The sequence below is a fragment of the Hemiscyllium ocellatum genome, chromosome 21 (assembly GCF_020745735.1).
Source record: "Hemiscyllium ocellatum isolate sHemOce1 chromosome 21, sHemOce1.pat.X.cur, whole genome shotgun sequence".
Lineage (NCBI taxonomy): Eukaryota > Metazoa > Chordata > Chondrichthyes > Orectolobiformes > Hemiscylliidae > Hemiscyllium > Hemiscyllium ocellatum.
Window position 1 is genome coordinate 57,416,670 of NC_083421.1, and position 25,819 is coordinate 57,442,488.

The window sequence follows — 25,819 nt, forward strand, 5'->3', positions numbered from 1 at the left end:
ACATTTTTCAGTTCTATACTGTCTGTGTTTGTGAGCAAGAAAAGCTGATTGGTTGCCCGAGTCCAGCAGCAATTGCCTTACCCCAATTCGAAAAGCCACACTCCCCTGTCAAAAAACCAAATGTAAATTCACTGCCACACAAGGCTGTGGTGGACAGATCATTGAGTATATTCAAGACAGAGATAGATAGGTTCTTGATTGTCAAGGGGACTGAGTGTTATGGAGAGAAAGTGGGAGAATAGGGTTGTGAAACCAATCAGCCATGATTGAGCAGACTCTGGACTGAATGGCCTCACTTCTGCCCCTATGTCTTATTGTCTTATGTGTCTCATTCTTTCTCCTCTCTCATTTTGTTGGCATTTTCTCTTCTGCTCTCCTTCATTCTCTATTCGCATTCACTTTGACTGACTTTCTCCTCCATCTGTACATTTTTGCTCACTTTCTCCTTCTGCGAGTCGCCCTGTTTCTGTTGGTCTCTCTGTCTCTGTCTCCTGCATCTTTCTCTCTTTGTGCATCCTTCCTTCTCTCTCTCTGTCCCCCTCTCTCCATTCCTCTGCACGTCTCTCTCTCTCTCTGTCCCTCTCCCTCCTGTGTGTGTCTGTCTCCCTGCATGTTCACTCTCCTTCTGCACATCTCTCGCTCCCTTTCACTCTTTTGCTCTATCTGCCTCTTTCTCTCCCTCCTTCGGCACATCTCTCTATCTCTCTCCTTCCTTATACATCTCTCTCTCTCTCTCTCTATCCATCTTGTCGTGTGTGTGTGTGTGTGTGTGTGTGTGTGTGTGTGTGTGTCTCTGCCCCCCACACTTGTTTCTCTCTCGCTCTCTGCACCTCTTTTTGTCTCCCTCTATGTCTCTCTCTATCCCCCTCTATGCTCCTTTCTCTGTATCACAACACTGTGATTTCCTCCTAGCTACTAGGCTGCTGACAATGAGTGGAAATTGAGAACCTCTTTCATCTGCCTCGGTACAGAGCGATGAGCAGGTATCCCCAGCCATTTTCTCAATAACCTCAGACAGTCTGGTCAGGAGCAAATCTCCCTTTCAAAGTCACACCACCACCATTCCTGAAAAGGATGAACATTCTATTAAGTTAGAAATCTCACAGCACCAGGTTATAGTCCAATAGGTTTATTTGGGAGCACTAGCTTTCACAGTGCTGCCCCTTTGTCAGGTGGTTGTGGAGTATCAGACTGAAAGCTAGTGCCTCCAAATAAAACTACACCCCAGTCCAGCACTGACACCTCCAAATCAGAACATTCTTCTTCTCATAAACTCTGAGATTATCAGGAAAGATAAGAAATAGGGGCAGGAGGAGGCCATTTGGCCCCTTGAACTTGCTGCATCAGTGAATAGAATCATGGCTGATCTGACATTGTTCATGCCTATTTCTTTGATTCCCTGACTGATCAGCCTTAAATATACACAAGGACTCTGCCCTCACAGTTCTCTGAGAGAAGACGTTCCTCCTCATCTCAGCCTTAAATTACCGTCCCCTTTATTCTGAGACTGTGCCCTCTGGTCCTGAACTGTCTCCATGAGGAGAAACGTCCTCCCAAATGTTTCCCGCGATGTGGAGGAGCCGGTGTTGGACTGGTGTGGACAAAGTTAAAAATCACACAACACCAGGTTATAGTCCAGCAGGTTTATTTGGACGTATTAACTTTCAAAGCGCTGCTCCTTCATCAGGTGGCTGGTGTGTGTGTCTATATGAAGGAGTGTTCAGTCTAGATGTAAAAATTACAGTTGAGAGGAAAAGTGAACACCACTTCTGATACAGAAATTGGAGGAGGCTGGAGTCTGGACATTTCCTGCAAAGGCAGGTGGCTCAATTTGGATAAGTAATGAAGTAATGCTTAACTCGTTAACTCTCATTTCTCTTACTACTCTATACCCAAGATATTTTTGTACTTTTGTATCTAAGATGACACCAGAATAGATTTTTCACTGTACTTCTGTACTTGTGAACATATGACGATAAAATTTAAAATTCTGAAAAAGAAAATCTTTGCTCACCGCAAGGTTTCTCTCGGCAATGGGTTCGACTCCGTCTCAAAGCCTAACCGTTAGCGGGTGTGAGGGGACATTGCAAAACTGCTTTTAAAGTGGAAAAGAGCACTGACTGCCTCAATCCAAGGCATGGACAGGACAGTGGTTGAGGGGAATGGAAATGCAGTGTGGGTGCTGGGTCAGAGGCAAGGCTTGATGTTGCTGAGAACATTCAACTCTGTACCTAACCCGGTGCTGTGACGGTCCTGGTGAACAAATGGGGCTGACTCCAACTGGCCACAAGTGATTCATTTCCCCACCCCCACTCCCCCTTTTCCCTGAGAATCCATCCCCTTGTTGATTTCACAAAAAAGACTTGGCTCAGCTTTGAAGAATTCTGTTGTCCAAATTGGTCTCTCTGATTTCTAACCTTGTGTTTTTTTTGTTCCTGCAAAATATATATATATATTTTTATAAAAAAGCAAAACAAAAAGTGATTGTTCAATACTTTGACGTCTTTCCTCACTTTGATAGAACGGGTCTTTTCACTCCCGACATGGCATTTGAAACGATTGTGAAAAAGCAGATCTTGAAGATCAAAGAGCCGTGCCTCAAATGTGTGGACATGGTTATCAATGAGTTAATCAGTACGGTTAGGCAGTGTACCAAAAAGGTAATTTGCTTTGTGACCGAGTCCTGAAAAAACTTGCTGCCTGCTCTTGGATCTTCAGAAGGTTCTCCGCAGAGTGGTCTTTGGGTGTTTGGCCTTATAACGACTGACAGTAACTTGGCTGCGGGCACTGGTCAATATTTAGCATGCATGGTCGCACACTGAGCACAGCTTCTGTTAATTAATATCCACCTCTCTTTCTAGATGTAGTATTAAAATCCAAGTAGGATTTTTCACAGATTAGACCAATATTGATTTTTCTTTTTGAAATTAAGAGTTTTATGAAAATAAGCATGATTGATGCCATGGTTTGAGCACACCGCTTTCCTAACCAGTGCCTTTCCCTTGCTACTTTGACAACAACAAGCCTGCATTTCGGTAGCGCCTCTTCCCAAAGTGGTCAGACCTCCCACAAGAGCGCGAGCTGAAGAAGGAGCTGAAGGAACAGGGTGGACCCACCGTTTGGTCAAAGAGGCGGGGTTTGTCTTTAATAAGGACGGCCTTTGAAAGAAGAGGGAGGAGTGAGGGGCTTGAGGGAGGAAATTCCTCGAGCGAGGAAGGGCGTCGAGCACTGAAGGTGGGGCCATCGATGGCAGGATGGAGGAGGGCGAGCGATGTCTGCACTGGAGTGATACAGGGGGAGGGAGGGAGAGAGGTACACCAATCAGCAAGAGACTGAGTGGGGAGAGCTTAAGGCAAGCTGACATTTTCTAACAGCACCTGGGAGTCCTTTGCTCACTGCACTTTGTTGGGTCAGGTTTGCACAGTCCGATTTTCTTTGGCAGACTAGACCAGTAGAGCCACGTTACTGAGCCCTTTAAGTCCAAACACCTTGTTTCACAGCTGTTTACACTCCCAAAGTACTGGCTGGAAATCCCTCGGCATGTCAACCATTAACAGCACAACAAGGGGTGGGTGGTGGGGAATGCTGCGGTGACCGGGACAACAAACATTGACTGCGAATGGGCGTATGGCTAACTTCAGAAGGTTCAAAAACTGGGCAGGGGGACAGGATAAGAGTGTGGAATCGTGACTTGAGCACTTGCTACTTGCTTTCTCTTGAAAACCTTCAGAACTAACCCTGGGGCACAAACACGATGTTCTGGGGGAAGGGGGAGGGAAGGAATGGGACCCTGTGTTTTTCTTCCTTCTCCCTCCTCCTTCTGATTTCCAGACTCCAAGCCCCGACTGGCTGACCCGAAGCCAAAGCCAGCCTCTGTCACATTTTATCGAGTTAGAACCTGCTGCAGGTGTTCTTCATTGGAGCCTGGTTTTCAGCTGATGCGAACTTTGGGTTTAAAAATGGCTCAAGACTGCACCAGTGGATATGATGGTTTCCTGAAATACATTACAGGGGGAGAGCACAGGCAGCTGACAAACAAGTATTTAACCGGCCACTAATCTACTTGAGCCCTAACTATTTGCAGAAATGGTTTGTGTGGTAATTCTTTGCTCTGAACATAGAGTCAGTTTTGATGACACGGGTAGTCATTCCCACTACACAGCCTGGAAATATCTTGTGGTCATCTCAATTGTGCCACAGAGTCTATGCTACATTCCACCCCACCCCGTCCTCACTCTGTTCGGAGTACAGCTATTTACATATTCATAGAATTCTCCCATTCGGCCCATCAAATTCACACCAACTCTCCAAAAAAGTATCCCACCCAGACCCTCACGTCTACCCTATCCCTGTAACCCATGACATTTCCCATGGCTAACCCATCTCAGCCTGCACATCCTCGGACATTGTGGGTGATTGAGCATGGCCAATCCGCCCTAACCTGCACATCTTTGGACTGTGGGAGGAAACCCATGCAGACACTGGGAGACTGTGCAAGCTCCAGACAGACAGTCATCAGAGGGTGGAATCGAACCTGGGTGCCTGGCGCCATGAGGCAGTGGTGCTAACCACTGAGTCACCGCGCTGGTATCCTTATCACATGAGAATGAATGTCCAAAAACATGTTTTCTTAAGAAAAGCATTGACTGGACTTTAGTGATGAAATTATGTGAGCATCATTGAAAATTGGATCATTTGTACGGTGCCTCACCTCTTCATGCTGAATTTGGCTTGTTCTGACTCTGTTAGAAAAACAATTCAATTAATTCCACTTCCCAGTTTCTCCTCCTGTTTCCCTTATCCTTTTCAGTTAATGCCTCCCAGACTAAGCCAGCTGGCTGAGTAAACTCTTCTTCCCACCGCCCTCCTGTTATTTTGCCAATGGATGTTAATCTGTGTGGCATGGTTAGTGAATCTGCTGCCGTGGAAACACTTTATACTTACACACTCTGTCAGCTCTGACTCTCCTTCGCCTTCTGTGCTGGAATCACTGCCTCCCTGATATTCTCCACCTCAAAGGGGCTATGATTACTCAGTTAGTATCATTACTCATCCAGATAACCCTTCACTGCCAGGGTTCTGACATTGCCATTTCCTCTCTGCATATGCAGAGCAGGCTGTGGTTAGTTATCACAGTATATCCTCCCTCCCCTTTCTCGGGAACATTGTCAAACATAAGGTTCAAGCATGCCAAGCAAGAAGGTGCCGGGGCTGGTGATCGAGAGCTTGGTTAAGGAGTAACCTGCAAAGACCTACAGCAATGATGCCAAAGAGCTTTAATAATAGAGCCCTGCTACCCTCAAAATCCAGTAGCAAGACAGTGACCCAGAAATCTCACTGGACTACCAGAGGCACATGATCCAGGAGAGGGAATGGCTGGCTGTGTTATCAAATGGAAGCTTTCTTTCCTTTCTGATGTAGAGAAGGTGAAGTGAACACCATTGGTACCAGTGCCTGCCTACCTTAAGGGTGGTGTGGTATGACCTAGCCATGACCCTGGCATGCCTGCTCCTACGAATGATGGTCACTTAATTCTTCACTCTGATCTCCAGATTGGTCTCACTGGAGAAATAGTTGGGGGCGTTGACCATGAGCACAAATCGATGCCAATTTGCAGCCAAAGTTCCTGTACTCATCGGGAGACAATACAAATCACTTCACGTGGTTTTTGACAAAAGGTTTAGGCACAAGCTGAGCCAGCAAACCTTCAACCTGGTCTCCAATTCTGAACGGAAGCTGATTTGAAATGGAACCTCCTGACTTGACGATATGTTGAGTACTTGTTTGTTAAAGCCTGCTCCTCTCCTCCGCCCCCAACCATCCCATTCCGTCCCCCTCATCCCCTCTCCTGGTTTGAAAGCCTTTGTAGGTAACCGAGGTCTTACTTTTCCTTTTGCTTTATGTCCTCTCCCCGTGTTTTCATCCCCCGACACCCTGCTGCCCCTCACCTTCTCTCCTCGCCCTCCTTGTTGTCATTTTCCTCCCACGATGCAATGCAGAACTGGGCTCTTCACCCCTGACCTTGCTTTTGAGGCTATAGTGAAAAAGCAGATCCAAAAGCTGAAGGAGCCATGTTTGAAGTGCGTAGATATGGTGGTGAGCGAACTCACCGGCACCATCAGAAAGTGTACCGAAAAGGTAAAAGGTCAAATCCTTCTCTATGAACCCTGCCTTTGCTCCATTAATTTATTTAACTCCAAAATTAAAATGGTGCCTTTTTTATTCTAAGGCAATGCTGACTAAGATTTCCTGTTGTGTGTGAGCTTCAGATTTCACTCCTCAGAAGGATGCCAGTTGTAGGATTGGACTTGGGTCTTGTTTATTTAGCCTATGTGAGTCAGCTGTATTCCCGTGGACAGACACTGGGCTGGTCTGAATCTCTCTCATTTCCAAACCTACAGAGACACGCAACATTAAACTTTCCAGGACTGTTGGCTGACTCTTCTCCCCCCCCCTTTCAATGTTATTTGCTGTTTGTTTTCCAATGCACTCTAACAAAGGGGTTTGGTCCAGGGCTGCGATCTCCGTCTTGTCAGCAGTTTCTAGGGTGAAGCTTCTTGATAACTCTTCATCTTCATTTCACTCCTGGAGAGGTTGTGAGTTTTGCTGAGGATCATTTCTCTGTACTAAATGGCCTTCGCACCTTTTGTGGGAGAAAGTGAGGACTGCAGATGCTGGAGATCAGAGTCGAGGGTGTGTGGTGCTGGAAAAGCACAGTGTGTCAGGCAGTGTCCGAGGAGCAGGAGAATCGATGTTTTGGGCTTAAACCCTTCACCATTCCTGATGAAAGGCTTATGCCCGAAACATCAATTCTCCTGCTCATTCCTGATGAAAGGGTTACGCCCGAAACGGCGATTCTCCTGCTCCTCGGATGCTGCCTGACCTGCTGTGCTTTTCCAGCGTCACATTCACATCTTTGGGTAGTGTACAGTATTGAGATGAAAGGTAGACAAACAGGTCTTTAACTATTCTATTTTATAACCAACTTTTCCTAACGGGAGATGGTGGCAAAATGGTAATGTACAGGCCCAGAGATGCCAGGCTAATTCTCTGGGGTTGTTAGTTCAAATCACCATGGGAAATGGTGAGTTTTGAAATCAATAAAAATCTGGGTTCAAAAAGTTAGCCCAGTGTTGACTCAGTAAGCACTCTCAATTGTATAAACCCATCAGCGTCACCACTGCCTCCTCAGAGGAGGAAGCTACTATCCTTACCCAGTCTGGCCTACACGTGATTCCAGACCCCAACAACATGCCCTGTGAGCAATAAACGCTAGTGTGACCCACATTCCCTGAAAAGATTTAAAGCAGAAATCTACTTGAGCGTGTGCTGCTCCTAGCCATTCGATGAATATTTTACACGTTGCACCTCGGTTTCTGTCGACAGTGGCACAATATGTCAGATATTTCGCCCCCAAAATCTTTATGAAGCAGTGAAATAACTTTTCAGAGGCTGACACCCCAGCACCAATCACCCTTCATTTACAAATGCTTAGCCTTTGACAATAGCACTGCCTCTCATTGAGTCAGGCATTCAGGGGTTCAATATCTCTGACGTTTTGTGTTCACCAAGGCTCCCTGATTGGACCAGATTGACAGCCCCAGTTACAGAACTCAGATTCTATGGTGGCCAGTTGGCTGACTGTGTTATTTTGTTTTAGTTGGAGTGAAATTTGAAAATCTTCATGACATTTATCAGTCTTGTGGAGTGTGCCTGGTTTTCTGTACCCCCCCCCCCATAGAGAATGAATGAATCAGCCATAGGCATGTTACAGTCACCTTGGGTGCGGGCTGTTCAGACCACTGCCAAATGACTATTCCTTTGAGTCCAGGAAGGTCTCAGCCTTTCTGTTTGGGTTTATTGTTTTCATTCCACATTTTTAATGTGTTTAAAACATCAATAGAATCAGAAAACACTGTAGAATTGTGACAGTAGATCTTAACACCCTGTCAAAGGCATCTGGGTGTCAGATTCAATACAGTTACTCCCCTGTACGTGACTGAAGTGGGTGTAATTTAGGAAGGCCCGATTACTTGAATTCAGACTGTTAAATTGGTTGGGATGTGCATTGTTTTTGACTGTGAAGATTAGGAGTCATTTTCAGTGTTGAATAAAGGTTGTTCTTATTAGACTCAGATTGCTTCATTTGGAGGGATTACTTAGGGCTTGTGAGGCCCATGTTGTTTAGGGCCTTGAAGCCTGACTGAAGTCACCCAATCAGGGACCCGCTAAACAAAAGTAAAACAGCCCCAAAACGTTTAAGAGCATGTCATTTGTGGGATCACTTCCCAGACAGAAAAAACAGTCATAACTTGGAATGTTCTGATCACCCCAGTCGTCCATTTTGGATGGCACAAGATGGGTTGGACCACTTTTAATAACTTGGGTTAGAGGGAGGAAAGCTCCTCCTAATTGATCAAAAGAACTGTGGACTACCCTCAATGTTGAGCCCTTGCCTTTGACCCCCTCTCAGTCTGTCACCTCCCATTGACATGTGGACATTGACACTGCCCTACACTGCTATGGCTTCACCAGGTGTCTGCTTGAGGTATTCTGTGCATGGTGCTGGGGTAGACAAAACTGCCAGAAATGTCACCATAATTGGAATTAACTACATTTCTTTTAAAATTTATTTTTCTAAAGTCTGGTTGAAGATTTGTAGCTCGGGTGTCCGTTGTTGTGGTTCTGTTCGCCGAGCTGGAAGTTTTTGCTGCAAACGTTTCGTTCCCTGGCTAGGGAACATCATCAGTGCTATTGGAGCCTCCTGTGAAGCGCTGCTTTGATGTTTCTTCCGGTATTTATAAATAGCACTGATGATGTTCCCTAGCCAGGGAACGAAACGTTTGCAGCAAAAACTTCCAGCTCGGCGAACAGAACCATAACAATTTATTTTTCTCTGGGGAGGTCTTGTTTTCCAAACAGAGCATTTGTTCACCTTGCTATTGGCAATCTCGTGGCTGGATTAGCAGTAGGCCCAGAGGACCACTTTCTCGGTGGAGAGAGAGAGAGAGAGAGAGAGAGAGAGAGACAGAGATAGAGAGAGAGAGATGATTGGTGGTGGTTTAACCTGAGGGTCACAACGTATCAGGTAGGGGTGAGGTAGAGAACGTGGGAGTTTTAAGGTAAACTCTGTCAGTGTGGGAATTAAACCCTCAGCATCACAAACCAGCCATCCAGCCAACTGAGCTAGCTGACCCCAATAATCTTGGAATACCTTGAACTAGTTAAATTGTAAGATCCAAAAACTGTGTATTCCCTATACTAGTAAAGAGCAAAGGGCTGAACTGTCTAATAAGTCAAATAAACGATTTGATAGGGTCAATCGAGAGAAGCAATTTCCTCATAAAATCCCAACAATGTGGAAGCAGGCCATTCATTCCATCGAGTCCACACCGATCCTTCCACCTGGACCCAAACCCCCTACCCATAACCCTGCATTTCCCATGGTCAATCTGCCTAACCTGCATATCTTTGGACTACAGGGGGAAACCAGCGCAGTCAAGGGGAGAATGTGCAAACTCACACAGACAGTCACCTGAGGGTGGAATCGAACCCGCGTCCTTGGCACTGTCAGGCAGCAGTGCTAACTACTGAGACGCCCTCCAGTGGTGAAAATCAAACCTACAATTAATTATAACCATCAAATTGTTGTTAGGTGGGAGATGGTAGTACAGTGATAATGTTCCTGGACTAATCATTCAGATAGGCCCAGCTAATCCTCTAGGAGCATGGGATCAGATTCCGCCAAGGGGATCTCAAATTTCAATGGAATTTTGGGGTGTCATAATGCAGTGGTAGTGTCCCTACCTCTGGGCCAGGGGCCCACATTCAAGTCCTACTTCTTCCAAAGGAATGGACTAACAGTGTTGAGCAGGTTGACCAACGTAAAACTGGAGTAGAGTTTTGAAAGGGTGATCGTCAGGAGCAGTTCCTTGCACAAAGGGGTGTTCGAAACGTGGAACTTACTTATCCTCAAAACGCTGTTGAGGGTCAACTAGAAGTGGGTGTTTTTGTTGGGTGAAACTATTAAGGGACACAGAACCAAGGTGAGGTGATGGAGTTATGATGGGGATTTGTCGTTCTCTAACTGACTGGGGGAAAGGTTTATAGGGGTTGAATGATCTCCTTCTGCTGTCTGTGCGTTGCTCGATCTGACTGGATTCGATACATCATTGTGCTCTGGTGGAAAGCATGAGGTCCATTCATGGCATTCAGGAGGTTATCAGTGTGGCCTCAAAGCTGACAGCTTATGAGAAAGCACTCCAGTCCAGGCAGGGCATTAGCCAGGGCTTTTGTTTGGTTATCCTTGAGCTATAGCTTTACCCTCTAGATTAACTGCCTCCCTGGTGTTGTTTTGTTCAGTACTGCGCTCAGACCAGCTGAAGTCTCATCACTCATATTCCTGCCTCTTTCCTCAGCAAAAGACTGGTGTGACTTTGGAAAGGAAATATTGGCCTTCTTTAGAACTTCACTTACCATTGTTAATGGGTTTGCCAAATAAGTCTCTCATCCTCGGACTGCATGATTTGTCAACACAACATTGACCAATCTGTTCTTAATTATGACGTAGATGTTCGATCCTGGCATGGATCATTGGCATCACTATTTCAAACTATAATATTCTCTTCAGTTGAGAGTTGAGTAAATTCATGCCTTTTTTTGGAATACTTTCATTGGATGTGGGTGTTGCTGGCTGGGTCAGTATTTATTGCCTGTCTCTCGTTGCCTCTTGAGAAGGTGGGTGTGAGCTGATGCAGTCAATTTACTGTGTGTTGACCCACAGTGCCATTATGGAGGGAATTTCAGGATTTTGACCCAGCGATACTGAAGGAATGGCAACATATTTCCAAGGCAGGATGGTGTGTGAATTGGAAGGTAACTTGCAGGGGTTAGTGTTCCCATGTATCTGCTGCCCTTGTCCATCTAGATGGTAACATTTGTGGGTTTGCAAAGTACTGCCTAAAATCTTTGGTGAATTTCCGCAGTGCATCTTGTCGATAGTACACACTTCTGCTGTAGTGGAGGGAGTGGATGTTTATGGATGTGGTTGCAATCAAGTTTTGTCCTGGATGGTGTCAAGCTTCTTGAGTATTGTTGGAGCTGCCCCCATCCAGACAAGTGGGGGGGTAATTGATCAAGCTCTTGACATGCGTCTTGTCGATGGTGGGCAGACTTTGGGGAGTCAGGAGGTGAATTACTCACTACGAGATTACTCGTGTCTGACCATTAGCATTGAATGCAAAAATACAATTGCTCAGGTGTCAGGACTATGTTAATTTACAGTTTTGTCCTAGCCATGTTGAGAAGAAGCTGTGGGGATTTCTTGAAAGAAACTTTAAGGATCAAGTTAGTTCACAACTTCTATCTAATGGGAAGCCATGATGCTCCATCTGGGATGGAACTGTGTCCTGCTCTTTGGTTGGTACCGAAAGGCCTTAATTAGCAGGAAAAGTTGGATTCTATATACTGCCCATTTCAGAACAAAATCTCATTGTGAGCATTTTCGGAAGATTCAATGTTCGATTGAAGTGATCAAAGTGGGGAAGGTGTTACATGTGAAAGTTGTACTGAGCGGTTGGAACAGCGGAGGAGCTGGTTCTACCCGTGAATAAGGAGGGTATAGTCGTTGCTAATCTTTAAAAATATAGATCTCTTTATTTTACTCCTATTCGCAAAATCATAGTAATGTGAGTAACCAGCATCAAGATTAGGTTTTTTTTAGATTAGATTACTTACAGTGTGGAAACAGGTCCTTCGGCCCAACAAGTCCACACTGACCCTCCGAAGAGCAACCCAACCAGACCCATTCCCCTACACCTAACATTACGGGCAACTTAGCATGGCCAATTCACCTAAGCTGCACATCTTTGTGACTGTGGGAGGAAACCGGAGCACCCGGAGGAAACCCACGCAGACACGGGGAGAATGTGCAAACTCCCCACAGACAGTTGCCTGAGGTGGGAATTGAACCCGGGTCTCTGGCGCTGTGAGGCAGCAGTGCTAACCACTGTGCCACCGTGCCACCCTAAAGAAAAGGGGTGTAACTGAGTTAGTGTGACAGAGTCATAGACACCTATACCACAGCAAAAGGTCCTTTGGCCTATCAGGGGCTGTGTCAAAAACAGCCACCTGTTTGAATCCCGTTATTTATTTGAGGGACAGTGTTTAGGTGTTAATTTTGGAGAAATGTTAGTAATTTGACAGGAATTTTTGAGAATTGGTTTATGTCAAATTTAGCAGTTGCCTGAGCAGACATGTGAGGTGTAGGATTGGGAATTGGAGAAGCATTTGTTTTGGCTGGTTGAACAGAGAGATAAATCCAGGAAGAGTGCACAAGTGGATAAATAGTTCGTTCTGAAATAATTCCACAGCGGCTGGTATCCTGACACCAAGTCGCCCTTTATGTCCACCTGGAGAATCCTTGACACTGATCCAACTCCCTCAGAGTGAGCAGAACCCCTGACATTCCAATTTCTCTCTGTCAGCCAAGGCTCCCTGATTGGACCAGGTTAACAGCCTCAGTCAGGGAACTCATATTCTATGAGGTCCACCTCGATACAATCACTGCAGCCCTCCTGCTCTGAGTGTGAGGACATAGGCTTTATTTTTTGTTGTAGCTCCCCCTGGGGCAGTTTAGCACTGGGTCAGATTTCTCCAGCTCTGTGTCTGCTATGGTTGGTGTGTAACACACAGTAGCTGAAAATGTATTGCTGGAAAAGCGCAGCAGGTCAGGCAGCATCCAAGGAACAGGAGAATCGACGTTTCGGGCATGAGCCCTTCTTCAGGAATGTAACACACAGTATCTTATCTCTTGCCCCTGGAGTGTCCCGGAAGAAATTTATCTTTTTCAGGTGGCAGAGACACATCCACTGTGTCCATCTCCGATTCTGATGTATCTTCAATGCTGATGGAAAGGGAGAGCCCATGTGTTCCTGAACAGTTGGAAAGGCTGTCGAGGAGCCGAGCACATGTTGCTCCCGCACCGTTTTGTGTGTTTGCAGCTTTAATTTAGTCCACGTGTTTGGACAGGACCGTCACACCAACCCAAACTTCCTACGCCACTGGACCTGACCCGGCATTGACCATGCCTCTTACCATGGTTCCTGCACCAAATGTCATCCTTTGAAGTAAACTGTCTTGCTTGCTTGGCAGAGTCTTGTGTCCAACGTTGGCTTTCCTGATGCTGTTCCACCCTCACCCCAGATCCAGGAAGGTCAGATTTAACTTGGCGCAGAGTCTTCTCCCCATTAGCAACTCTGCTGGTACTATCCCTATAGTTGCGTGAGGGCTGGTCCTATAATCCAACAGGAACCGGGACAATTTGGTATCCAGTGAAGCTGTAGGCTGTTTTTTAAGCCTCCTGCCAAAATTTGTACTGCTCTTTCTGCCAGGCCATTGGATGATGGATGGTATGGAGCTGTCCTTATACAACAAATACCATTTGACTTTAGGAAATACTCAAAATCCCTGCTGGTAATCTGTGGCCCGTTATCTGTGACTGACGTTTCCGGGAGGCCATGTTTTGCAAAAGATGTGACAGTTTTTCTGTCATTGCCCCTGTGTTTGACCAATGAACTCTGCACATCCAGCCACTTTGAGTAGGTGTCCACAATGACTAAGAACATCGAGTCCATGAAAGGACTTGTAACCAAGTATCGGGTTTACCCGGCCACTCCCACGAATGTGGGGAGCCATTGGTGGTAATTCTTGTCCTTAGTGGCACTCTGGGTGCTGCCCCACCAACACAGCTACGTCTGCATCCAATACTGGCCACCAGACGTAACTTCTCACCAACATCTTCATTTTCATTTTGGAAGCCCCTGGATGGCCCTGGTGGAGTTTAGTCAGTACCTGGCAGCGAACTTTGCTCAGGATAATCACTCTTGCTCCCCATAATAATATGCCGTCCTCTACTGTGATCTGGGCTCTCCAGTCCCAAAAAGGCTTCACTTCTGCATGTGACGGCTCTTTGGTTTCCGTCTTCACCACCAGCTGTTTCAGTTTTGCCAGGACATGATCTCTCTGCACCAAACGTCTGATAGTCAGCTGTATCTGTATCTGTGTGTAGAAAATTTGAAACCATTACGGACTCTTCCAGTGGCAGTACCACTGATGGTGTATCTGCCAGCGGGAGACGGCTCAATGCACCCACATTTGCTACTTGGACTCCCAGACGGTGTCCCAACCTGTAATTATATGAATTTAGAATTACAGCCCACTGCAGAATTCAGCCTGACGCTATAGGGGGCACTGCCTCGTCCTCTTTAAGTAGACCTATTAGGAGTTTGTGGCCTGTTATTATTACAAATTTACATCTGTAAAGGTATTGGTGGAACTTCCTGACTCTAAATATAACCTCCAATCATTCCTACTCAATATGAGCATTTGTATGCTCTACATTAGTCAAAATCTTGGATGCATATGCTATTGGGCGATCCTCATTGGGCCACCAATGATCTAAGCTGAAAATGTGTTGCTGGTTAAAGCACAGCAGGTTAGGCAGCATCCAAGGAACAGGAAATTCGACGTTTCGGGCCAGAGCCCTTCATCAGGAATGGCTCTGGCCCGAAACATTGAATTTCCTGTTCCTTGGATGCTGCCTAACCTGCTGTGCTTTAACCAGCAACACATTTTCAGCTCTGATCTCCAGCATCTGCAGACCTCACTTTTTACACCAATGATCTAATGCTACCCTGTGCCAATGGGGAGGCATTGCTTGTCAATACCAGATCTCACTTGGGATCATAGTGTGCTCATACCTTAGAATATGCTAGCTGTTTCTTCACTTCCCTGAAAGCTATGTCTTGGCTATGTGCCCATTTCTAAGGCTGATCCCTGTTTGGAGTTGATGCCAAGGTGCCAGGATGGAGGCTGGGTTATGTATGAACATTTCCATAAGAATTCACCAGCCCAAGGAAAGACCTAAGCTCCGGTACAGACCTGGGAGCTAGGGCACCTTTGATTACCACCAGGATATATGAACACCAATTGGACACCAAAAGACATGACTCACCATCAATAGTTTTGATACATACAGACAAAGAAGGGCACCATTTTGACTGGGACAACACACACATCCTAGAACAGGTGAAACAAAGACACACGAGAATTCTCAGAGGCATGGCATTCTAATCAGAACTCCACCAATAAGCACATTGATTTAGATCCTGTCTAACTTCCCTTGAAAAAAAGAACATACCCACCTTAAGAAACCAAGACCTATAAGTACAGAGGTGGGACATATCACCATATCACCAGCACTTCACCGGAGACGCTTACTGATGATATTACCTAGTATGGTGATGAAACATCTGAAAACAAACCTTCCAGCTCAGTGAGCTAACTTACGTAAATATCATCAACCTGAGCTCCAAATCTTATCAAACATCAGTCCACAAACTGTAAGGAGAATTGCTTGTTGCATTTCATCTGCCCCAGTGTCATTTGCCTGAAAAAGAATAACACAGTCTTTCCACATACTGGGCCCGGCCTTCAACAGTATGATCGAATGCATCACGTTTCCCAAGTAACGGCATGATGTCAGAAATGTTTACCCCAACTGTTGCCAGTGAATTTCTCTAGGAGTGTGCTTTTTTTCTCCGCCACTGAAATAATTCCACAGAGTTCGGTGTCCCATCACCAAGTCACCCTTTATTTACAGGGGGAGAGTCCTTGACACTGATCCAGCTCCCTCAGAGCCAGCTCTCAGAGTGAACAGAACCTCTGACACTCCTGTTCTTATCTGACAGCTAGGGCTCCCTGATTGAACCAGCCCCAGTCAGGGAACTCAGATTCCCTGAGATCCATCTGGCAGAACTCATTACAATCAGTAGACATTAGACATTAAAACGTAACATTGAAGATGGGCGTTGGGGAACAGGGACACCCCTCGAACTTGTACCAGGTTAATAAGAAAGCCATTGAAGGTTGGTAAACGTGAAGACAAAGCCACAGCAATCTATCAGCCGCTGAAATGGAAAGGGGTGAGCACTCTGGCCTGTCTCTTCTCCACAAAGGGAGCTGGTGTTGGACTGGGGTGGACAAAGTTAAAAATCACACATCACCAGGTTATAGTCCAAAGGGTTTATTTGGAGGCACTAGCTTTTGGATCTAGCTACCTGACGCAGGAGCACCACTTTGAACACTAGTGCTTCCAAATAAACCAGTTGGTCTATAACCTGATGCTGTGTGATTCTTAACTTCATAAATGGTGGACATGGTCAGTGCAAGACAATCTCTACACAGACTGAACACAACCTAAAGAATGGCATGGGCTAGACTGCAGAGTGGTGAACCCTCCTTGTGAAAGATTAGATTAGATTCCCTACAGTATGGAAACAGGCCCTTCGGTCCAGCAAGTCCACACCGACCCTCCAAAGAGTAACCCACCCAGACCCATTTCCCTCTGACTAATGCACCTAACACTATGGGCAATTTAGCATGGCCAATTCACCCTGACCTATACATCTTGGGACTGTGGGAGATGCTGGTGTCGGACGAGGGTGGACAAAGTCAGAAGTCACACTACACCAGGTTATAGTCCAAAGAGTTTATTTGAAATCACAAGCTTTTGGAGCACTGCTCCTCCTTCAGGTGAAAATACAACCTGTTGGACTATAAGCTGGTGTCGTGATTAGATTAGATTAGATTCCCTACAGTATGGAAACAGGCCCTTTGGCTGAACAAGTCCACACTGACCCTCCAAAGAGTAACCTACCCCAGACCCATTCCCCTACATTTACCCTGAATACTATGGACAATTTAGCACAGCATGTGACTTCTGACCTCCTTGCAAAATCCTGCAGTAACCTGTTGCTGATGTTAAAGTTATGAACTGCAACACATTTCCCTGCTCTAATATGACTGGTTTATGATTGATTTCAAGCTGGTTATCATGACAGTAACAAGTGTTATATGAACCAAGTGTTCACCCTCATATCACAAACAACCATTGGTTTGATTTCTGGAGCTCCCCTATTGCTTCTTCATAATTTACGTGTCTGTCCTGTTAATGCTTTCTGTAAGATGGCCTGGTGGTTATGTCACTGGATAGCTCATCTAGCAGCTCAGGTTAATGTCCTGGGGACACAGGTTGGAATCCTACAATACCAGCCGGTGAAATTCAAACTCAGTTGATTAAAAAGTCTGGGATTGAAGGCTGGTCTCAGGAAGTAAAAGGTAAAGTCACTGTAGTCTTACCAGACCATAGGGCTGATTGCTCATTAGAGAGGAATAAAAGGTGGTGTTGTTTAACCTGAGGATCACCTCAGCCAGAGCAGAAGTTGAACCTGTGCTGATAGTGTCACTCTGTATTGCAGACTGAGCCCGAGTCTCAGTAATGATGAACATAAACCATTGCTCGTCATTCTGAATTAACTTCAGAGAGGCTGGTATCCCATTACCAAGTCACCCTTTATTTACGTATGCATAGTACAGGACACTGACCCAGTTTCCTCAGAGCCAGATCCTAGAATGAACAGAACCTCTAACACTCCTATTTATTTATTTTTTCTTTATTTTAAAACCCCCACACTACCGCCTAACTGCGGTAGTGCTTAGATTTATCCCCAGCACCCATGTTGTGTGTGTGCAGGTGCGAGACACAGCGAAAGACACAAGGTGCACAAACCTTTATTCAAATTTCCACCACCAGGAAGAAAGGAAACACCCGAGTGGCCAGTGACAAGCAGTGCCCTTCTCATCAAAGGGCAATGCTGTGTGATCAAAACAGTGAAGGAGAGGGCAGGGATTAAATCAAAATAGAGTTGGAGGGAGAAATAATACACTCCACTCCCTGCGGCGCCCACCTCTCCCTGAACAACTCTAGGGCGTTGGTGGACACCGTGTGCTCCTTTTCCAGAGGCACCCGGGCTCTAACGTAAACGCTCCTATTTATTTATTTATTTTTCTGTCTTGACAAGCAGTGCCCCTCACATCGAAGGGTAAATCACATGTTTTTTTTTCCCTGCGGTAGCGCTTATTTTTCCCCAGCACCCATGGTGTGTGTGTGCAGGTGTGAGACACAGTGAGAGATACAAAGTGCACGAATCTTTATTCAATTTCCACCACCAGGAAGATAGAAAAACACCCGGCTGGCCAGTGACAAGCAGTGCCCTTCACATCAAAGGGCAATGCTGCATGATCAAACAGTGAAGGGGAGGGCAGGAATTAAATCAAAATATAGTTGGAGGGAGAAATAATACACTCCACTCCCTGCGCTGCCTAACTCTCCCTGAACAACTCCAGGGTGTTGGTGGACACTGCGTGCTCCTTTTCCAGAGATACCCGGGCTCTAATGTAGACACTCCTATTTATTTTATTTTTTCTTTTTCTTTTTTTTAATGCTGCGTGAGACACTCCTATTTATTTATTTTTTCTTTTTTTAAAAATTATTTCCCCCACACTACCGCCTAACTGCGGTAGTGCTTATTATTTTTATCCCCAGCACCCATGGTGTGTGTGAGCAGGTGTGAGACACAGTGAGAGACACAAAGTGCACAAATCTTTATTCAATCTCCACCACCAGGAAAAGTAGGAAAACACCCGAGTGGCCTGTGACGAGCAGTGCCCTTCACATCAAAGGGCAATGCTGTGTGATCAAAACAGTGAAGGGGAGGGCAGGGACTAAATCAAAATAGCGTTGGAGGGGGAAATGATGCACTCCACTCCCTGCGGCGCCCACCTCTCTCTGAACAGCTCCAGGGTGTTGGTGGACACCGCGTGCTCCTTTTCCAGAGATACCCGGGCTCTAACGTAGACACTCCTATTTATTTATTTTTTTTAGACACTTCTGTTCTTTTTTTTCCAATTTATTTTTTTTATCTTTTTTATTAAATTAACCCCCACACTACCGCCTAACTGCGGTAGTGCTTATTTTCCCCAGCACCCATGGTGTGTGTGAGCAGGTGTGAGACACAGTGAGAGACACAAAGTGCACAAATCTTTATTTAATTTCCACCACCAGGAAAAATAGGAAAACACCCGAGTGGCAGGTAACAAGCAGTGCCCTTCACATCAAAGGGCAAAGCTGTGTGATCAAAAACAGTGAAGGGGAGGGCAGGGACTAAATCAAAATAGCGTTGGAGGGGAAATGATGCACTCCACTCCCTGCGGCGCCCACCTCTCCCTGAACAACTCCAGGGTGTTGGTGGACACCGCGTGCTCCTTCTCCAGAGACACCCGGGCCCTAACGTAGACACTCCTATTTATTTTATTTTTTTTTTACGAGCAGTGCCCTTCACATCTCACTTCTGTTTTTTTTTCTTTTTCTTTTTTCTTTTTTTCTGCGGTAGTGCTTATTATTTTTATCCCCAGCACCCATGGTGTGTGTGTGCAGGTGTGAGACACAGTGAGAGACAAGGTGTACAAATCTTTATTCAATTTCCACCACCAGGAAAAGTAGGAAAACACCCGAGTGGCCTGTGACGAGCAGTGCCCTTCACATCAAAGGGCAATGCTGTGTGATCAAAACAGTGAAGGGGAGGGCAGGGACTAAATCAAAATAGCGTTGGAGGGGGAAATGATGCACTCCACTCCCTGCGGCGCCCACCTCTCCCTGAACAACTCCAGGGTGTTGGTGGACACCGCGTGCTCCTTCTCCAGAGACACCCGGGCTCTAACGTAGACACTCCTATTTATATCTGTCAGCCAGGACTCCCTGATTGGACCAGATTAACAGCCCCAATCAGGGAACTATTATTCTGTGACAATTAAAAGCTTGCCTTTTAGGGAAGAAAATCCCTAAATTCTTATCAGATCTGGTCTACATGTGACTCCTGGTCCAGAGAACCTCAGTAATTGCCCCCTGAAATGACCTACCAAGCCACTCAGTTCAAGGGCAGTTAGGGATGGCCAACAATTATGGGTCTGGCCAGAGATCCGCACGTCCCACGGAAGATTGCATTTTTTGAAAAGTTAGTTTTCTGTGAAAGAACATGTATTTGTATAAGCATTTTTTGTCATGTCCCAGCGAAGTGTTTGCAAAGTGTGGTCAGTATTACATGCAGGGAAAGAGGGTAGCCATTTTGTGCATTGCAATCCCTGATAAGACTGGAGTGATCGGATCTTGTCTAGTTTTTTGGAGACGTTGTTTGAGCCGAAAATATTTAGCAGAAACCCACTCCCAAGGGATCCTTTGTCAAGGTCATGGTCATGGGGGAGGGGGGGATCTCAGTCACCTGAAAGACAGTGTCTCCAACACTGCAGCACTCCCTCAGGCCTGTGCTGGAGGGTCAGCCTCAGTTTAACCTTTTGCTCCAGATGGGGGAACAAGAGCATGACCAACTGGACCTCAGCTAAAACAGACGCACTATTCCTCTCTCTCTCAGCTTCCTGTGTATTTCTGCTATTTCCTGTTGACACCCAGAATGAGGCCAAACTTGGACAAAGTAAATAACAGCCTTTTACTATGACAGCGAGGCTCTTGACAGATCTTTTAAAAAAAATAAGTTTGCATTTCCCTGCCAGTTTGGAAACAATCCACTTAAAAGCTTCCATATTTTAATGTGGGATCATATGAAAATACTAACGCATCCCTACCCTTAATGAAAGAATTGAAAGCTGGATGTTATTATGGGAGGTATGGCAAGATGACTTCCTAATATCTCCCTCTTTTCGTTGACATTGTTAACCCTTTTTGTTTCAGATGTTCTAATGATGCCATTAAAGTGTCAGCAAGGGATTGTCAAATGATGTTCCCTCATTATTTTTAATTTCTCGTTCAGCTTCATCCAGCAATTTTAGGATTGCAGTAATTGCTTTGCTAAGTGTTGGTGGTTCGCCTAATCCCAGGCAGTTCATCCCTCGCTTTATTAATAGGTACATCCTGGTAAGAAAGGGAAGTGGGACGGTTACATTTGAAGTTGGTATGAATTGAGTACGTGGACTGTGGACAGGTGGATCAAAACCATCGAGCAAACCTATTCTGGAACACTCTCCTCATTACAAAAGGTCTCAGTTTGGTCCCTCCCTTGACAGCATCCACCTTTGGAACAAAAGTAAAACATACAATTCTCTCGTTAGAGAGAATTTAGTGGTGGTTTAAGCCAAGAGTCAGGTGGGAGGAGAGATTGAGAAGTCGAGTCCTTCAGCTGGGTGTGGGATTTGAACCTGTATTGTTGGTGTTACAAGCTGTGTCCAGCCAACTGAGCCACATAGTCCCAATTGTTTTGGATGACCTTATTGGGGAGCCAAAATGCCAGGCATGGATTTTGAAGTGAATGGGATGGGACTGATTGCCTCATACTAATTCCTGACTAAGAATGAGATGTTCCAGATGATTTGATCTTGTTTCATTCCTTTGTAGAATGTCGGGCTCAGGCAGAATTTCTTATCTGTCCTGTACCTTGAATCAGGGTGATTTTTTTTTATTAAATGGGTGAGTGTGACGGCCTGTTAGCTGTCCTCCCCAACTCTGCTGTTGCACCTGAAGGAAGGGTGGTGAGGAGGGCTGGAGGAAACCAAAGACAATTGGCGTTAAGTAAGAGATGGGACCGGTGTAAAGAGAAAGCCGGCAATTGTCAGCAAAGAGCAGTGTAGGGGAGCCCAGCTTTGCGACTTGCCTGCCCATACCTCACCTCCACACCTGTTCCTCCGAACAGACAGTGGAGTCAACAGAGGGAAACTATTTAATTCCGCAATCTTACTCAATCCATTGAATTCCAAAAAGAGGGGGGATGTTTGGGAAGCACATTTTAATTATTACTCAAGGCCCAAGTTAATATTACTTGGAAGGCCAACATTGCCTTTTTAAAATGTATCTCAATCGCCTATTTGTTGTCATTTATCCACCTTGTATACTAACCTGTTCCACTCCTAAATATTCCCCGAGTGTTATTCTCTTTGGCTTGCATGGCTGTCTGCTTGCATGTTGGTATTGTGTGTGTCTGTTATGGGATTGCAACCAATGGAAAACACTTGGAGCTCATGTTGCTCTACAGTACTGCATTAGCAAAGATACAATTGCTGCATAATATGCAAAGGAATTCGAGTTTGGTTCAAATTCACGGTTATACTGACTTCAGGGCTGCTACAGGCTCATTTGGAAAATGGAGTATGAACATTCCAGATCCTCTTCAAACAGATTTCAACTTCCATTTTGTTTTTTCTTTCCTTATCGTCCATTCTCCGAAGCTCCGTGTGACTCATCTCCTGCGAAGATTCTGAATGGACGGTTTATCCTAATCCCTATCCCTGCCCCTGTGCAGCCAGAGAGGTGGTCAGACAGGAGGAAGACCCTCTTTTTTAGCCCCTCCAAACTTGGAGGTGTCCCTGGCCCCCTCCCAATGTGATTGGTGCAAGTTGGCTCATTGCCAGCTGCCTTGTGGCACTGTGACTGTGCCCTGGCCACTTTCTGTACTTAGAAAGCTCCAGCAAATTGGCAATGTGGGGACAATAGCATTTACGCAGTCTGCACGTTTTTAATGTGTCCATCCATGGAATTGACTTTGTTGTACAGAAATTTTGAATTGAAGCAATCCCTATTTAGTTTCTCAATTTGATTTTAGTCAAAAAGCTGTTGAATTTGATAAGGGTGGTGTTTAACTTCCACTTTGCTGTAATCCCAATGCCGTCAGCAGAGTCTAGACTGACTGATTATCCTGGTCAGTTTGCTGCTGTACTGTGTTGCAGTGAGCTCCGTGTTAGATGCTGTACATTGCTAGGGGGGGGGGAGCAGATGGTATGGCCTGTTTTCCACTTCTCTGCCCGGTTCTTTCTTACAGTTGGGCCAGTATCCGCACTTACGGGAGGAAATGGACCGAATTGTGACCACTCATATCCGTGATCGTGAGGGCAGGACTAAAGAACAGGTATGGAATCGGGAATGGCCAGAGTGGCTTGTGCCATAAACCTTTTCTCAAGGATACGATGTCCTTGGTTTTTCTTCAGAGGGGTCGTAAATCAGCTCCCGGCTCTGAGATGGCTAGTTTGGTACAGAGATGAAAAAGAATTTTGAAGGCCTTTTTTGTCTGTGTAAGCAGATGAGACTTCAGGCCAAAGTGGTCATGTTTTAGAAGTGACCTTTATAATGAAAGGGCAGTGGGGAGTCCTGAAAACTGATGTTAAGTGAGAATCAGTTCAGCAGTGGACTGCATAAAGAAAGGCTGCTAAACTCTTTCTCCTTCTGCTCTTCTAGCTTTGACCTGTAAGACTCTGTTTCGGTTTTACACTATGTTTTTGGGGTTTGTGTACTGGGACTGTGGTGCACCTTAGGAACAGCATAATTAAGTCTAGTTTGGATAGACTGGGTTCCGTAGATATTCTTTGTTCTGTTCTTTGTGTTTCATTCTGTAATTTTGTGAATACATTTTTGTCTGTTTTAAAACCTGATAGTCAACCTCGCTACCTTACTCTGGGTAACTTTCACTGTACACTTACCGAACAAATTGCAAAGCTATGGTCTGGGCTGCCTGCTTAAGAATGTTTTGAGTGGCCTGGCCTAGTCCATAGCACTTGCCTTTGTTTTGTATTGGGGTCTACATTAGAGTGGTGCTGGAAAAGCACAGCAGGTCAGGCAGCATCCAAGGAGCAGAAAAATCGACGTTTTGGGCAAAAGCCCTAATGGGCCAGGATACTGGGGCTCAGGTCTCAGTAACGAATGATAAAACATCTATCTATTCTCAGTGCATTTTCCAACACTTTCTCCGTCATCTTTAATGCTATGAGGTTTCAAGTGCAGTTGATTTTGGTGTAGCATGTATTTCCTCAACACAAACTGGCTTTAACGCGATTGTAGAATTTAGGCTGTTATTTGTAGAACATGAATTTTCCTTATCTCTACTGGCTACACAGTAACACACGGCTGGCCCCATTTGTTTAAATGGTGCGGCTATTTTGCGATTTTCTTACACTGCGAGATTGCACGATAACAGAATGACCACGTTACATCTGAACCGACTGTGCTCATTTAAAGGTTTCTTGAGTATCTTCAGTGTTCCTGTCTCTATCATTCCTTCAGTCGCTGAGTCCCACATTCCCGCCACCCTCTGGGTGAAATGTTTTTTTTCCCTCAACTCTTCTCTAAACCTCCCACTTTAAAGTGTGGCCCCTGGTTAGTGACCCCTCTACAACGAAGAAAGGTTTTTTTTTCCTGTTACTCTCCATGTTCCTCAGCACTTTGCAAACTCAATCAGATCCTCCCCAACTTCCTCCACGCGAAGGGAAATATCTCCAGCCTGTCTGGTCTCTCTTCGTGGCTGAATCACTCCAGCCCAGGGGCATCCTGCTCAATCCCTTCTGCACCCTCTCTCGTGCAATCGCATCCTTGCTATAGTATGGAGACCAGAACTGCATATAATGCTTGAGCTGTGACCTAACCAACATTGTGCATAGTTACAGCATAACCCTCTTCCTGTTGTATTCGGGTAGGTGGTGAACGTTGAGCCTAATAAAATCTGGAATGAAGAGCCAGCCTAATGGTCACCATGTAACCACTGTTAATTGTCATCTCTTCAAAGCATTTGAGTCAGGTACAGGATATAAAAGCTTAAATACACATACCAACAGTTCAAGAACAGCTTCTCCCCCCGCTGTTACCAGACTGCTGAATGGACCTCTCAAATTTCAAATCTAATGTTGATTTTGCTTTTTGTGTAACTCCTTTGCAGCTGTAACTTTGTTTTCCTCGTTCCGTTTTGCCACCCTATGATCTTCATTTGGTATGATTTGACTGTACTGCACGCGAAACAAAACCTTTCACTGTACTGAGGTACCTGTGACAATAGCAAATCAAGTCATAAAATGTGGCTCACTAATATCCTTCCTTTAGGGAAGCAAATCTGCAGTCCTTCCCTGGTCTGGCCTACATGTGACTCCAGACCCACAGCAATGTGGTTGACTCTTAACTGCCCTCAATGTAGTAATGGGATAGTCAACAAATACTCACCTGGCCAGTGATGACAATGCCTCGTGAATGAATTTTAAAAATAAATATAATTCTTTTAGTGTTTCCAATTGGGTTGTGGGTGGAATATTTCCTGTTGGAGAACTCTCATACATTTCCAACTTTGTGTGAGAAGCTTCTTGTCAAGTCTATGTGCATCAAAGTTATTGTTTTGGCGTAAAACACAGCAATAAAGAAACCATATGCTGCCCTTTGAACAGCGGTTGCAGGATTTCTATGGGCATTGGAGGAACTGATCTCTTCAGGAGAAAGAAAAAGACCATAAGACCATAAGATCATAAGACATAGGAGTGGAAGTAAGGCCATTTGGCCCATCGAGTCCACTCCACCATTCAATCATGGCTGATGAGCATTTCAACTCCACTTACCCGCATTCTCCAGTAGCCCTTAATTCCTCGTGACATCAAGAATCTAGACCAGAAAGCATATACACAAACTGACATCATGGAATTGTGGCATGAAGCAGCGTCAGTGGGAGCCACTCAGCCCATTGTGCTTTACTAGCACATTGCAAGATCTATCCAGTTGGTTCTACTCCCACCCTCCTCTGTCTTTTTCTGTTGTTTGTACTGTGTGTTCCTTTTACTTTTGGAATTATCAGAGTTGTATAAAAGTACTCATACCCATGGAAAAAAAAACTTATTTTTAAACCAAAGCAGGTTTTAAGAAGCAGTGAAAAAAAAAATTGATTATACAGACTTCTGACAGTCTCACACCTTCTTAAAAAGCTTCTTTCTGAAATGAATATGGTGCGGATAATTCCTCCCCACACCCCGCAGATATTTGTCTAAATTTCTTCGTAAGAGTTCTGCTTTTCCCTGACCTTTTCAGGTAGCAGTCGACAAAAGTCGACACATGTTGCTCTCCAGTTAAAAATGTAATACTCCATCTTCCCTCCCAGAGGGCCACAACGTTCTG

General features: G+C 45.3%; 1 protein-coding gene across 1 annotated transcript in view; it reads left to right on the forward strand.

The window, feature by feature from the left end:
• dnm1a (dynamin 1a) overlaps positions 1–25,819 on the forward strand; it is a 217,303-nt gene that overhangs the window by 103,149 nt on the left and 88,335 nt on the right. Inside the window, exons 10-11 of the mRNA XM_060841532.1 lie at positions 2,522–2,660; positions 22,722–22,808. Of these exons, the coding sequence (XP_060697515.1) occupies positions 2,522–2,660; positions 22,722–22,808 (226 nt within the window). The remainder of the gene's footprint in view (positions 1–2,521; positions 2,661–22,721; positions 22,809–25,819) is intronic.